Source organism: Hemitrygon akajei, chromosome 19 (assembly GCF_048418815.1).
Source record: "Hemitrygon akajei chromosome 19, sHemAka1.3, whole genome shotgun sequence".
Lineage (NCBI taxonomy): Eukaryota > Metazoa > Chordata > Chondrichthyes > Myliobatiformes > Dasyatidae > Hemitrygon > Hemitrygon akajei.
In genome coordinates, this window is record NC_133142.1 from 69,911,298 (window position 1) to 69,926,717 (window position 15,420).

The following is a 15,420-nucleotide window of genomic DNA, read 5'->3' on the forward strand; positions in this document are numbered from 1 at the left end:
CTGTAATGGGCTTGAGTTGCTGTCACTTTCCTGTTTGCGTAAACTAGTCTGGCCATTCTCCTCTCACCTCTCCCGTTAAGGTTCTGTTTTTGCCCACCAGATGCTCTTTGTTTCTCACACCTTTCTCTGTACTCACTAGAGACAGATGTACATGAGAATCCCAGCAGATCAGCAGCTTCTGAGATACTCAAACCACCCCATCTGGCCCAAACAATCATTCCACGGTGAAAGCCACTTGTTCAGGTATCTTCCTATTCAGATGTTTGGTCTGAACAACAACTGAACCTCTTGACCATGCATTGAGTTGCTGCCACATGATTGGCTCATTAGATACCTGCATTAACAAGTGGCTACTGAAAGTATTAGGGACATAATAGTCACTTGATTGCCTAAGGGAACCATTACCAAGGGAAGTTTCAAGACTCAACATATAAGTAACAACAACTAAATTTGTAGCCTATGGAAAAGGGCAGATATCCTGGAAATTTGTAGATTTGGCCATCACGATTATGTCCTGTCATGCTCCTGTGCTAGGGATGAAAAATGACAGGGACTGGTTGAGGCCAGCTGGTTCAATGAGTGAACAAGGACTGTGGATGAGAACTGGGTTAAATAGGCTGCAGGTGATGTCTGACAGATGAGCTGAGTGGAGATTAGGAGGTGTCAGCGGGAGTAGGCTAACACTGCTCTTACTGCTAAAGCTACTTTAAAATATGACCTGTGCGTACAAGTGGCATTCCAGTTTACTATCTGACACAATGCCATGAAATAAGTTCCAGCTTCAGCAAAGCTCATTGGCACCATGATACTTCCTTCAAACATGTAGCTGGTGCTAACGCAAGATAGCTAAATATTTTAATGATTTAAGGTTGTAAAGAGAGCTTTTGGCGCATTGGTCTTCATAATCAAAGAACTGATTACCGGAGGTGGAATGTTTTGTTGAAGTTGCATAAAACATTGGTGAGACCTATTTCGGAGTATTGTGTGCTGTTCTCGTCACCTTCCGACAGGAAAGATAATAAGATTGAGAAAATAAAGAGTAAGTTTACAAGAATATTGCCAGGGACTTGGGTAAAGTTTGAATAGGTTTGGACTTTATTCCTAACTTTAATTAATGCAAGTGATTCTCCTGGAGCATAGGAGAATGAGGAGAGATTTGATGGTGGTTTATAAAATTATGACAGACGTTGATAAGGTAAAAGCAAGCAAGGCTTTTTCCACTGATGTTGTGTGAAACTAGAACAAGAGATCATAGGTTAAGGGTGAAAGGTCATATTGACATCTAAAACTTTGACAAACTTCTATAGATATGTGGTGAAGAGTATATTAACTGGCTCCATCACTGCCTAGTATGGAAGCACCAATGCCCTTGAATGGAAAATCCTACAAAAAGTAGTGGCTATTCCCAGTCTAACATTGGTAAAACCCACCCCACTACCCAGCACATCTACATGAAACGTTGTCACAGGAAAGCAGCATCCATCATCTGAGACTCCCACCACCCAGGACATGCTCTCTTCTTGCTGCCGCCATCTGGAAGAAGGTACAAGACCCAGCAGCACCAAGTTCAGGAACAATTGTTGCCTTTCAACCATCAGGCTCTTCAATCAAAGGGGATAATTTCACTCAACTTCACTTTCCAGCAATGAAGTGTTCCCACAGCCTATTGACTCTCTTTCAAGGACTCTTCATTTCACGTTTTTGATATTTATTGCTTATTTATTTATTATTATCATTATCTATTTATTTTTGTATTTGCACTGTTTGTTGTCTTTTGCACACTGGTTGAATGTCCGAGTTGGTGTGGTCTTTCATTGTTTGTTACAGTTATTATTCTATGATGGATTTATTGAGTATGCCCACAATAATATCAATCTCAGGGTTGTAGATGATGACATGTATGTACTTCGATAATAAATTTACTTTGAACTTTGGAAGGTGAAATATTTAAGGGGGATCTGAGAGGAAATTTCTCCACTCAGATAGAAGTGACAGTTTGCTAGTGGAAGTGATGGACGCAGAATTGATTTCAACATTAAGAAATATAGAAACATTGAAAACCTACAGCACAATACAGGCCCTTCGGCCCACAATGCTGTGTCAAACATGTACTTACTTTACAAACTACCTAGGGTTACCCATAGCCCTCTATTTTTCTAAGCTCCATGTACCTGTCCAGGAGTCTCTTAAAAGACCCTATTGTATCCATCTCCATCACCGCCGCCGGCAGCCCATTCTATGCACTCACCACTCTCTGCGTAAAAAACTTACCCCGGACATCTCCTCTGTACCTATTTTCAAGCACCTTAAAACTGTGTCCTTTCACGTTAGCCATTTCAGCCCAGGTGAAAAGCCTCTGACTATCCACACGATCAATGCCTCTCATCATCTTATACACCTCTATCAGGTCACCTCTCATCTTCCGCCACTCAAGGCTGAGTTCACTTAACCTGTTTTCATAAGGCATGCTCCCCAATCCAGGCAACATTCTTGTAAATCTGCTCTACATCCTTTCTATAGTTTCCACATCCTTCCTGTAGTGAGGTGACCAGAACTGAGCACAGTACTCCAAGTGGGGTCTGACCAAGGTCCTATATAGCTGCAACATTACCTCTCGGCTCCTAAATTCAATTCCACGATTGATGAAGGCCAATACACCATATGCCTTCTTAACCACAGAGTCAGCCTGTGCAGCTGCTTTGACCATTCTGTGGACTCGGACCCCAAGATCCCTCTGATCCTCCACACTGCCAAGAGTCTTACTATTAATACTATATTCTGCCATCCTATTTGACCTACCAAAATGAACCACCTCACACTTATCTGGGTTGAACTCCATCTGCCACTTCTCAGCCCAGTTTTGCATCCTATCAATGTCCCACTGTAACTTCTGACAACCCTCCACACTATCCACAACACCTCCAACCTTTGTGTCAACAGCAAATTTACTAACCCATCCCTCCACTTCCTCATCCAGGTCATTTATAAAAATCATGAAGAGAAGGGGTCCCAGAACAGATCCCTGAGGCATACCACTGGTGACCGACCTCCATGCAGAATATGACTCGTCTATAACCACTCTTTGCCTTCTGTGAGCAAGCCAGTTCTGGATCCACAAAGCAATGGATCCCATGCCTCCTTACTTTCTCAATAAGCCTTGCATGGGGTACCTTATCAAATGCCTTGCTGAAATCCATATACACTACATCTCTTGCTCTACCTTCATCAACGTGTTTAGCTTAGTTATAAGTAGCTTAGGTAAGTACATGGATGGGAGGTGTATGATGTGCTATGGTCCAGGTGCGGGTCACTGGGCTAGACAGGATAACAGTTTGGCATGGATTAGATGAGCCAAAAAGACTGTTTCTGTGATGCATTGCTCTGTGTCTCTGTGGCTCTATGGCAATATCCATCCACAGACAGGTTTGTTGTGATGCATACTGCAGATTTTACATCAGCCTGGCCAGTAATCCAGGCATATAGTAATTCATTACTATTATCCAGCAAAATGTTGATACATGTAATAAATATTCTGCACTGGATGGAGAGTTACATTTACAATATTGAGAATATATACAAAGGCAGCTTGACATACAAACATAGCAACCAGGAACAGGAATTGTCCATCAAGTCCTGTCAAGAATCTACCTAACTTGTCCTTTAAATTATTCAAAATCCCTGTTATTAACATCCTACATAGATGAGTGTCGTAGGGACCCACAACCCTCTGAGACAAATGTTCACTTAGAGTCTTATCTAAGATGGGGACTACAACTTCTGGATTCTTGCACAAGGAAACATCCCCTTCACATCCATCCTAAGATTAGCTTTATTTGTCACATGTATGTAGGGTTCTCAGATTATTAACTGTAATGTTAACTGTTAACTGCATATATAAAATGGCTTCTCTGTAGTGTTATAATGAAATGGCTTCTTTGTATGTTAACTGATGAGGTAATGTTCTGTTTGCTAAAATGTTTGGATTATGATTATCGATAATGGAGGAACTAACCAATGGAAGCTATGTTGTTCTGTCTGTATTTTTGGGAACCTGGAGTGAGTGCGCGGACTTTCCGGGAGGAGAACCGAAGAGGAAGGACGTGCTAGACACGCTCTGGTCGGACACTGCGGCAGGTCAAGGGGGTTGGAGAAGATCAAATGGTGGAAAGAAGACTCCATTAATTCAGCTCCAACGGTTGTGCACAAATTGGTTGAACTCTGATAAGCTTGGAGCCTTTCTCTTTCCTTTTATATTGTATCTCTATTAATTACATAGTTCCAGGAAGATTTATAAAGTGTAATCTGCAAATCGTACATTGAGTGCTGTCTGATATTTTACGTGTGAGTTTGTACCAGTGTGCATTACACAGCATCTACGCAAAAGTGAGACACGGTTTGGCGGGCGGACGGGGTTTCCCCTAGACAAACACGAGCCGATAGCCCTGAGTGTTATGTGTATATGAAAACATACAGTGATTTTTGCCATTTGAGTCAAATCAAATCAGTGAAGACTGTGCTAGGCAGCGAGCAAATGTCGCCACATGTCTGGTGCCAACATAGCTTGCCCATAACACAGTCACCCGATCTGTACACCTTCAGAATGTGGGAGGAAACTGCAGACCCCAGAGGAAACCCATGTCGTCACAGGGAGAATGTAGAAACACCTTACAGACAGTGATGGCAATCAAACCTAGATTTTACAGCTGGCTGCTGTAAAGAGTTGCTCAAAATTTTATTCTTTTCAATCAAGTCACCTCTCAGTTTTCTGATCCCCAGGAGATACAAACCTGGCCTGTAACATGACACTGATCATGAGTTACAGCTGTTTAAGCAAGTTTCCCATGTTGAATGCATGTTTACAAGGCCAGGAGAGTTATGGATGTGTCCATTAGAACATTAACTGCAAATATGCACTCCTGTAATAACCATAACAATATTACCGTGTAGTGACATGAAATGTGCAATCGATACTTACAGCTGCATCACCAGATAGAGGTGTGTCGGGCTCTCGTAAATGTCTTCCAGAGACACAATGTTTGGGTGTTTAATTCTAAAAGAAATAAAATGATTTAATTAGAGGTTATCCATTTTCACTGAGTCCAAAGACCAATTTCAAGCAATTGCATGCTGTTTCTGTTCTATTCCCATACTCTCACTGGGAGACTCCAAATGTAGTTAGTAACTTTTTGTAGCTGGCAAAACGGCAGAAACTGAGGAAACCCCCAGTTAAGCGTGGAAGGAAGGACACAGAGAGTACAGCGTTCCACCAGATTGTGGTGTGAGGTGCTGACACGGAATACAATTATTAAGCACTGGATTCACAACTATATGGTTTTGAAAATTTAAAATTAATTTGAAACTTGGAGGCAGAAATTTATCACAAACACGAGGAAATCTGCAAATGCTGGAAATCCGAGCAACACACACAAAATGCTGGAGGAACTCAACAGGCCGGGCAGCATTTATGGAAAAGAGTAAAAGGTCTTGGCCCAAAACGACAGCTATTAACTGTTTTCTATAGATGCTGCCTGGCTTGCTGAGTTCCTCTAGTATTTTGTGTGTGTTGGCAGAAATTTATCTTTGGTTCATTACACTGTGAAGATTACTGCATCAACCAGCTGTTTTATGCCCTTTCTAACATTCCGTTCCACTGAGGTCAAAGGCAATCAATAAAGCCGAATATAAAAAGCGAATTGGAACAGGTGGCAAACATTACAGCTCCCATTTAGCGCTGTGGCCAATTATATCTCCTTTGATCTCTATTACAGGTCTCTTTTGTCCATTTTCGGACATTGCATTCCACTCCCCATTGCACAGCCAATCAAAAACAAGAATATCACTGCTGCTACTGCTGCTGCTGTCCATCAAGATTTCCTTTAAAAGTCATTTTATTTCTAATCCCTTTTTATTTTCTATTCTGCCACAATTTCCACTTTTGCATCATCGCTGCTGATGTGTGCAGAGGAAAGAAGTGTGACTTTGGCGAGAATCTGAGGCAAAAGAATGGCGGAAGGAAATCCTCTCAAAAAATCGACAGAGAAGGAGTTAATTTTTTTTTTACAGCAAATAAACAGCATGCCACACTGACTCACAGATCCTGCAGCTTTAAATCATCTGACTGCTGACACCTTCCTACGCAAAAATGAAGTCCACAATTATAATTATTACTAATCCAGCAAAGAAGCAGAACAGAAGTGAATCTTTGCCATAGTATGAAAGGAATTAACAATCAAGTTCTTTCTGTGGCCTTGGAGCTGAATGTGTGTACAATACAGCAGCCAACACTGGATCAACCGTGTGGTGTGGAAGTTCCACAAGTTACCATTACATTTTAGCACCATGAATCAATAAAAAAGTTCTTGACTGTAGTGGTTAGTGTGACATTGTGACAGCTCGGGGCATCGGAGATCGGAGTTCAATTACGACGTCATCTGTAAGGGGTTTGTACATCCTGGCCATGGAATGCATGTGTTTTGTCTGAGGGCTCCGGTATCCTTAAGCCAGGGTTACATTGGGGGGTACTGGGCCGTGTGCCCCAAAGGCCTGGAAAAGCCTATTCTGTGCAGTACCTCAATAAATGAATGAATAAATGATCAGCCTTCATTCATCAACTGTTACTTTAAGGCTGTCTGCCCTTTGCGGAATGTGTCATGTGACTAACTGCTCTCCGGGCTCCAAGAATGGGTGCAGAACGATTCAGCATGGAAGAAAGCCACAGGAGGAATCACAATATTAAAAACAGAAAATGCTTGCAACACTCAGCAGGCCAGGCAGCATCTGTGGAGAAGGATGGAAACAGTTAATGAGTCAAACTGAAGATACTTCATCAGAACTGGGGTAGAGAAAATATTAAGTTAGTTTCAAACAGTGGGGGCCCCTGGTTTAAGTGGTGGCTAGATGAAACTATAAGGGCTATCTCTGACAGGGCGAAGCCAGGATTACTATGAGATAAACTGGAGGTGGAATCACACAGCTGATAAGTTAATGAGGAAAGCTAGGAAAATGAGGAGAGGGTGAGAGGAGGAGAGTGGGGAGGGGGAGGAAGACATAGGGATAGAAAGAGAGAGGGAAAGTGGGCGTACAAGCATAAACAAAACAACATAAAATATTTAAAGTAAAGAGAGCTAGAGTGAGAGAGAGAGATGGAACAGAAATAAAACACAATGCAGAGCTGGAGAAATACCCAGCAGGTTAAACCATGCTGTCAGAGAGAGAAACACTCAGCCAATGTTTATGGTGGATAGTTGGTCTCTTCTGATGCACGCTGATAATGCATCCAGAAGGATGCAACATACCCAGGAGAGATGAGATGCTGCTTCTCAAGCTTGAGCCGGGCCCTCTAAAGGCATTGGAAGATGCCTTGGGAAGATGGTTCAGATTGGGACGGGAATGAAGAAATAAAGGCATTGGAAGATGCCTTGGGAAGATGGTTCAGATTGGGATGGGAATGAAGAAATAAAGTAGCTGCCAACAAAGGTTTCAGGGTCACCCCTTCAGACTGAACATAGGTACTCTGCAAAGCAACTACCCAATCCCTGGCTTCTCGCACACAGAAATAACCGCATTGTAAACACTAAATGCAGTTCATGAGATTGGAAGAAGTGCAAGTGGATCATTACACCACGAACAAGTGGTTCCATATAGGTTCCTAGATGGTGCAAAGAGAAGTCAAAAAGGATAACAGAACAAGTATCATGTGAAAATGCTGTGAGGAAGGGAGCAGCTGGTGGAGATGGAAGAACAGGCTGGGACTCAGAACAGGATATAGCCATTTCAGGATGCTGAAAGGAATGGGCAGAGGAGATGGGACTGTAGATAGATTTTCGTTAAAGGTAGCTGAGAAACAACTTGATTTTTCTTTCCAAATTCTGATGGCAAGTCTTTAATGTGAAGCTGCTTCTTTTCTCACAGTTCCTGCCTGACCTGCTGAGTGTTTGCAACATATTTCATTTTTAAGTGAAATTTCCAGCATCAGTACTTTTCTGATTTTCATTGATATTAAGAACAATTCTTGATACTTTAATTAATAAACTATCTTTGTGGATAAGTTACTACCAATTTTACAGTATGTTAGAGAGATATTAAAGTCAGATATTGGAGGAAACTCAGAAAGCATACCCAAGCTTGTTTAGATTTTATTTATATATTTGTTTATATAGCACTATAGCATGGAGTAGGTCTTTCCAGCCCTTTGAGCCAGACTGCCCCAGCAACCCCTGACAAACCCGATTGTGGCTCAATTTACAATGACCAATTAATCTACCCGAAATGCCTTTGGACTGTGGGAGGAAACTAGAGCACCTGGAGAAGACCCACACATTCCATGGGAAGGCCGTATAGAGACTCCTTATGGAATAGCACTGGACTGGGACTCCGAACTGCGGAATGCCCCTAGCTGTAGTAGCGCCGTGCTAACTGTTAAACACTGCTATGGTACCAGTATTCAGAGATACAGCACAGAATGAGCTTCCCCGCCAGCAACCTGCCTATTGAACACTAGCCTCATCACTGGACAATTTTCAGTGACCAATCAGTGTGTCTTTGGACTGTGGTAGGAAAGCAGAGCCCACATGTAGTTCACAGAGAGAACGTACAAACTCTTTACAGATGCACTGGAAATGAACTCTGAACTCTGGAAAGTATCATGCTAACCACTACATGGTGCATTGGAATTTGAATTTTTTACTTCCTTCATCAGTAATTTGTTGAATTTTAAGATATTACAGATGTGTTTCAGTGTACAAAAGCTCTAACAGCTATGATGACACCATTTTTACATTCAATTAAAAGGTTAACATCAGTTTCCTGTAACAATACAATCACCAACGATCAAAGACAAAAAATAATACTGAAAATGAATACTGCAATGAACAATCTATACTGTTGGTTGTCAATAATTTATCTGTGAATTAAAAGAAAAAATGCCTCAATCTGTGAAAGGATTCTCTGCAGAGAATGACTTTCTGCTGCTTTTGAAGTTGCCTGAGAAAAGTACTAGAGATGTTAGACATCAGATATGAACATTTTGGTGGCAGAAGCAATTCATTTAGATGAGCATTTGATTAATATTTTATCTACTTTGACACAACATTAGGAGCTGAATGGTCTGGTCCTGTACTGTACCTTTCTGTGTTCTATGTTCGATGTTTCTTGCTATAAACCACTGCCTTTTCCAATGCATGAATCTCTTTCAAACTAAAGCCTCCCTACTGTCAGAGGTGAGACTGGTGTGAGAGGCACAACACCTGCAGATGAAACCAAACACGCCAGCACAATTCCAAAATCAAAGTTTGCCACAATCCCAAAACATTGCTCAGTGCTCATCTTGACACTACATCCAATTATTGCGGAACAAATTCACAGTGGAGTAAAGGGAATTACAGAGGCATGAGAAAAGAGCTTGCTAAAGTTGATTGGAAAGGGTCAGTAACTAGAAAACTACTTCTTCTTTAGGATGCATCTATCCTGCACCTTTTGAATTGCACCTAAACAGAGGTGACACAATCGTAGCTGACAAGGGAAGTCAAATCCAACATAAAAGCAAAAGAGAGCAAAAAGAGAGCATATTATAGAGCAAAAATTAATGGGAAGTTAGTGGATTGGGAAGCTTTTAAAAACCAATAGACGGCAACTAAAAAATCCATAAGGAAGGAAAAGATAAAATATGAAGGTGAGCTAGCCAATTATATCAAGTGCATGCCAAAAGATTTTTAAGATATATAAAGAGTAAAAGAGAGGTGAGAGTTGATATCTGACCACTGGAAAATGATGCTGAAGAAATAATAATGAGGGACATGGAAGTAAGTATTTTGCATCTGTCTTCACTGAGGAAGACATTTGCAGTATGATGGAAGTGCGAGACAGAAGTGAGTGCAATTGCAATTACAAGGGAGAAGGTTCAAAGACAATTTATTATCAAAGTACACATACGTAATCATATACAACCCTGAGATTCCTTTCTTTGCAGGCACAATCAATGAAAGACCAAACCAACTTGCAAAAATTAAAAACTTATGCAATTACAATAAAATAAAGAAAGAATAGTAATAAATAAATGAGCAATAAATATTGAGAACTTTAGATGAAGAATCTTTGAAAGTGAGTCCATGGGTCCTGGGAATACTTCAATGATGGGGTAGGTGAAATTGAATAAAGTTATTCACTTTGTTTAAAGAGCTTGATTGTTGAGGGGTAGTAACTGTTCCTGAACCTGATGGTGTGAGTCCTGAGGCTCCTGTACCCTCTACCTGATGTAGGCAGTGAGAGGAAAGCTTGTCCTGTTCCTGATGATGGAAAGAGCTTTCCTGCGATAATGTTTCATGTAAACAGTGGGGAGGGGTTTACCTGTGATGGACTGGGCCGCATCCACTACTTTTTGTAGGATTTTTTTGTTTTAAGGACATTAGTGTTTCCATACTAGGCCATTACATAGCCAGTCAATATACTCTCCACCACAGTTCCTCAAAGTTTTAGAAGTTACATCGAATCTTCGCAAACTCCTAAGGAAGTAGAGACGCTGCCGTGCTTTCTTCATAATTACATTTATTTGCTGCCCAGGATAGGCCCTGTGAAATGATAAACCAAGGAGAATGAAAGTTGCTGACTCTCTCCACCCCTGATCCTCCAATGAGGACTGACTTATGGACTCTGGTTCCTCCTCCTGAAGTCAATAAACAGCTTCTCGGTCTTGCTGACATTGAGTGACAGGTTGTTTTTGTGGCACCACTCAGCCAGATTTTCAGGCTCCTTCCTATATGCTGATTCATCACCACCTTTGATTTGGCCAACAACAGTGGTGTCTTCAGCAAACTTAAACATGGCATTGGAGCTGTGCTTAGCCTCAAAAGTCATGTATAAAGTGAGATGAGCAGGGGGTTGAGCACTCAGTCTGGTGGTGTACCTGTGCTGATGGAGATCATGGAGGAGATGTTGTTGCCAGTCTGAAGGGTCTGCTAGTGAAGAAATCAAGCATCCAATTGCACAAGGAGTTGCTGAGGCCTAGGTCTTAAAGCTTATTGATTAGTTTTGAGGGGATTGTTAGGGTTAATGTTAGGGTTAATTCGAGACTGCCATTACAGGTCAGGAGTGGCTCACGTAATATTAGGGGACCGGAATGCAAGGGAGGGGGGGAGCGAAACTGGGGATTCCGCTACACCAAAACTACCAGTGTCACGCAATTCAGTAAACAAAAGAAACAGGTAACTCGTGAGTGTATGGCGTCGGGCCAATAAGATGGACACAAGTGCCCGATATTACCTAATATGTAGCGGGGGGTTGTGCTGGGGGGAAAAGGGATATAAATAAGAGCAGATTGTAAGGGGAAGTCAAAACGCGCCTTCTCCAGCGACTCCGTGGATTCGCTGTGCCAGTTACGGATTCTGCCAATAAAGCCACGTTTCACTATAATCAGGTGTCGGTTGTCTCTCTTCCTAAACGAACACAGGGCAGAATTTCAAGCCCAACATTTAGTGACCCCGACGTGGGGAGGGAGAGACAACACAGGCTGGCGGGTCCGACAACAGACAACTTGCGGCCGCAACCTCGACTAAGATCAGGAAGTGCCTGTTATATCGAAGACTTCCACTAGATAGTTAAATCACTGAGTTAGATCTTGTCTGCTGACGGATCCTCACCAACCCCAAATTACCCTGGGAGAGATCATTCCCGGTGCAGAATCGTGACTGGTAAGTACTAACTCTTATCTGTTTTTAGGAAGATCCTCCGCCTGTGGAAAAGTCTTCTGAGTGAGGGTACCCGCCGCCCACGATGGGCATATAAGTCTCAGGAGTGAGGAGAAAAGTGTCGCGGTACACCGTAGTACACAGGGATACTGACGGCGCCTACCTTAGACTGGTTGTTAAGAGGAGAAATCTCCCACGCGAAGGTCAGGTTTTGAAAGGCGACCGTCCCACATTTGATCCTCTCTGTGTACTAGGGAGCCATGGAGCACTTCAATTTCGAGTTACCAAAACTCAGACATTTGTGTGTTGAGTAACAGAGTATATGAGAGTTTTTAGAAATATGGTAAAATTGATAACTGTGCAAGTTCAATAATCTAACAGTGAGCAGCCGCAGGCGTCGAACACCATCAAGGTAGGAGTGGAAGTGTTCCTCCAAGGCCCGGGGAAGCTCACCTGGAACGGAAAACGGTGGCATGGTCCATACCCTGTCACCGAGGTCTCCAACAGGGCATTAAAAGGTAAGAAGGGAGGGGGACAATAACTGGCATCATTTTCTACTGGCCAAATAAGACCTTTGGTAAGTGGGGAGCGTTTCTGGGACAGTCGGCTCTAGGACTGTCTATTTCAATTGCTATCTTTATTACGTGTGGTTGTTGTTGCGGGACTATAGATCGAGCCTTGACCGGAAAGGATGGACCTCCACCGGCGTACCAGGCACCCTTGTTCCCGGTGGAAGGGGAGGACACGGCCCTCCCGGAAAGCGGATGCGCTATGGGAGGACACGGACTGAAATGGACCATGGCAAGGGGGGGATTGTGAATTTGTTCTTGAATAAGTTTTCTGAAATGTTGCATGCTACTTGTAAAAATTGCGGATGTTTAGGGAACCCCTACCCATATTTTGTGACCCTAGGTCGGACAAATCAGGATAAGCAAATAGGGAGGACACGCCAAAGAATGCCGGGGGGACGCTCACCTCCCTGCCTGATCCCGACAGCCGCAGAAAAGCTTGTAAGGGATGTGGCCTCTGGGAGGCCAAGGGAGGGAGTGTTAGGGTTAATGTTAGGGTTAATTCGAGACTGCCATTACAGGTCAGGAGTGGCTCACGTAATATTAGGGGACCGGAATGCGAGGGAGGGGGGGAGCGAAACTGGGGATTCCGCTACACCGAAACTACCAGTGTCACGCGATTCAGTAAACAAAAGAAACAGGTAACTCGTGAGTGTATGGCGTCGGGCCAATAAGATGGACACAAGTGCCCGATATTACCTAATATGTAGCGGGGGGTTGTGCTGGGGGGAAAAGGGATATAAATAAGAGCAGATTGTAAGGGGAAGTCAAAACGCGCCTTCTCCAGCGACTCCGTGGATTCGCTGTGCCAGTTACGGATTCTGCCAATAAAGCCACGTTTCACTATAATCAGGTATCGGTTGTCTCTCTTCCTAAACGAACACAGGGCAGAATTTCAAGCCCAACAGGATGTTCTTACTAAATGCCAAGCTGTAGTCAACTTGCTGTTCCGATGTTCCAGGGTTGACTGAAGAGCCAATGAGATGACATCTGCTGTGGACCTGTTGCTCCGGTAAGCAAGATGGAGCAGATTCAAGTTGCTTCTCAGGCTTAAGGTGCTTAGGAAGCTGAAAGATCTGAAGATAATAAGTTATCTGGACAAAATGGACTACACCCTAGGATTCTGAAAGAGGTAGCTGAAGAGATTGTGGAGGTATTATTAGTGATCATTCAAGAATCAATAGATTCTGGCATGGTTCCGGAGAACTGGAAAAATCATTGCATTTTTTAAGATGGGAGGGAAGCAGAAGAAAGGAAATTATAGGCCAGTTAACCTGACCTCAGTGGTAGGGAAGATGTTGTAGTCGATTGTTAAGGATGAGGTTTTGGGGCCCTTGGAGGCGCATGATAAAATAGGCTTTCAGCATTGTTTTCTGAAGGAAAAGTCTTGCCTGACAAATCAGTTGGAATACATCGAGGAAGTAACAAGCAAGATAGACAAAGGAGAATAAGTGGATGCTGCAGACTTGGATTTTCAGAAGGCCTTTGACAAGGTGCCACACACGAGGTTGCTTCGCAAGGTAAGAGCCCATGGTGTGACAGGAAAGATACTAGCACAGATAGAACATTGGCTTATTGGCAAGAGGCAAAGAGTGTGAAGAAAGGGTGTGTTTTCTGATTGGCAGCATGGAGTTCTACATCAGTCTGTGTCCAGAGTGCTTCTTTTCATATTATATTTCAATGATTTGGATGAAGGGATTGATGGTTCTGTGGCCAAGTTTGCAGATGATACGAAGTTAGGTGGAGGGGCAGGTAGATTTGAAGAAGCAGGGAGGCTGCAGAAGGACTTAGATAGATTAGGAGAAAGCACAAAGGAATGGCAGATGGTATGTGGTGTCAGGAAGTGTATGCTCACGCACTCTGGTAGAAGGAATAAAAGCATATACTTAGTGATGCCCACAACGTCATACCTGCTAATCTCCAACTACCATATAAGATCATCTACCTTTCTCTATGTACTGCATGCAAACAAGTTCAAAGAATGCTGCTTTGTTGAATACAGCCTGACATGGAACATTCTCCTGCCTTCTCCCCATAACCTGTCATGTCCAGACTGATCAATAACCTATCGACCTCCACCTTAAATACACCCAGTGACCAGGCTTTCACAGCTGAAGGAATTCTTCCTAATCTCCATTCTAAATGGACATCCCTCTATTCTGAAGTTGAGCCCTCTGATTAAAGACTTGCCCACAAACGGAAACATCCTCACTACATCCTCACTATATAGGCCCTTCAACATTCAATAGGTTCAAACGTGGCATATAAATTTCAATGGGAAATGGAACTGGGCATGTAATAAGGGCAGTGTTATGATAAGGTAGTGTTGAGGAAGCAGGAAATCTAGAGAAGGGATTGGATAGATTGGGAGAATGGCCAAAGAAGTGGCAGATGGAACATAGTGTAGGGAAGTGTATGGTCGTGCAATTTGGTAGAAGGAGTAAAGACACAGACTAGTTTCTAAACGAGGATAAAATTCAAAAAATCAGAGGTGCCAAGGAAGTTGGGAGCCCTGGTGCAGGAGTCCCTAAAGGTGAACTTGCAGGTTGAATCAGTGGTGAGGAAGGCAAATGCAATGTTAGCATTGATTTTGAGAGCACTAAGATATGAGAGCAAGGCTGTGATGCTGGCCTCAAGGTAAGACACTGATGGGGCCTCACCTTGAGTATTGTGAGCAGTTTTTGGCCCCTCATCTAAGAGAAGATGTGCTGGCATGGAGAGGGGTAAGAGGTGGTTCACGAGTATGATTCCATGAATGAAAGGGTTAACACATGAGGAGCATTTGATGGCTCTGGGCCCTTACTCACTGGAGCTTTGGACAATCAGAATCAGGTTTAATATCACCAGCATATGTCATGAATTGTGTTAACTTTGCGGCAGCGTTACAATGTAATACATGATAAATCTAGGTAAAAAATGAGGAGGGACCTCATTGAAACCTATCGAATATTGAAAAGCAGAGACAAAATGCATGTGCAGAGGACGTTTTCTAAAGTGGATGAGTTTAGGACTGGAGGGCACAGCCTCAGAATAGAGGAATGTCCATTTGCAACAGAGACGAGAAGGAATTTCTTGAGGCTGAGGGAAGTAGTTCTGTGGAATTTATTGCCGTAGATGGCTGTAGAGGCCAATTCATTGAGTATATTTAAAGCAGGAGTTGATAGGTTCTT

The 15,420-nt window shown here is 42.9% G+C and overlaps 1 protein-coding gene across 1 annotated transcript in view; it reads right to left on the bottom strand.

Moving 5' to 3' along the window:
• The window catches only part of LOC140742039 (calcium/calmodulin-dependent protein kinase type 1-like), a 269,373-nt gene that overhangs the window by 37,291 nt on the left and 216,662 nt on the right, over positions 1-15,420 (bottom strand). The window contains exon 4 of the mRNA XM_073072748.1: positions 4,976-5,050. Coding sequence (XP_072928849.1) covers positions 4,976-5,050 — 75 coding nt within the window. The remainder of the gene's footprint in view (positions 1-4,975; positions 5,051-15,420) is intronic.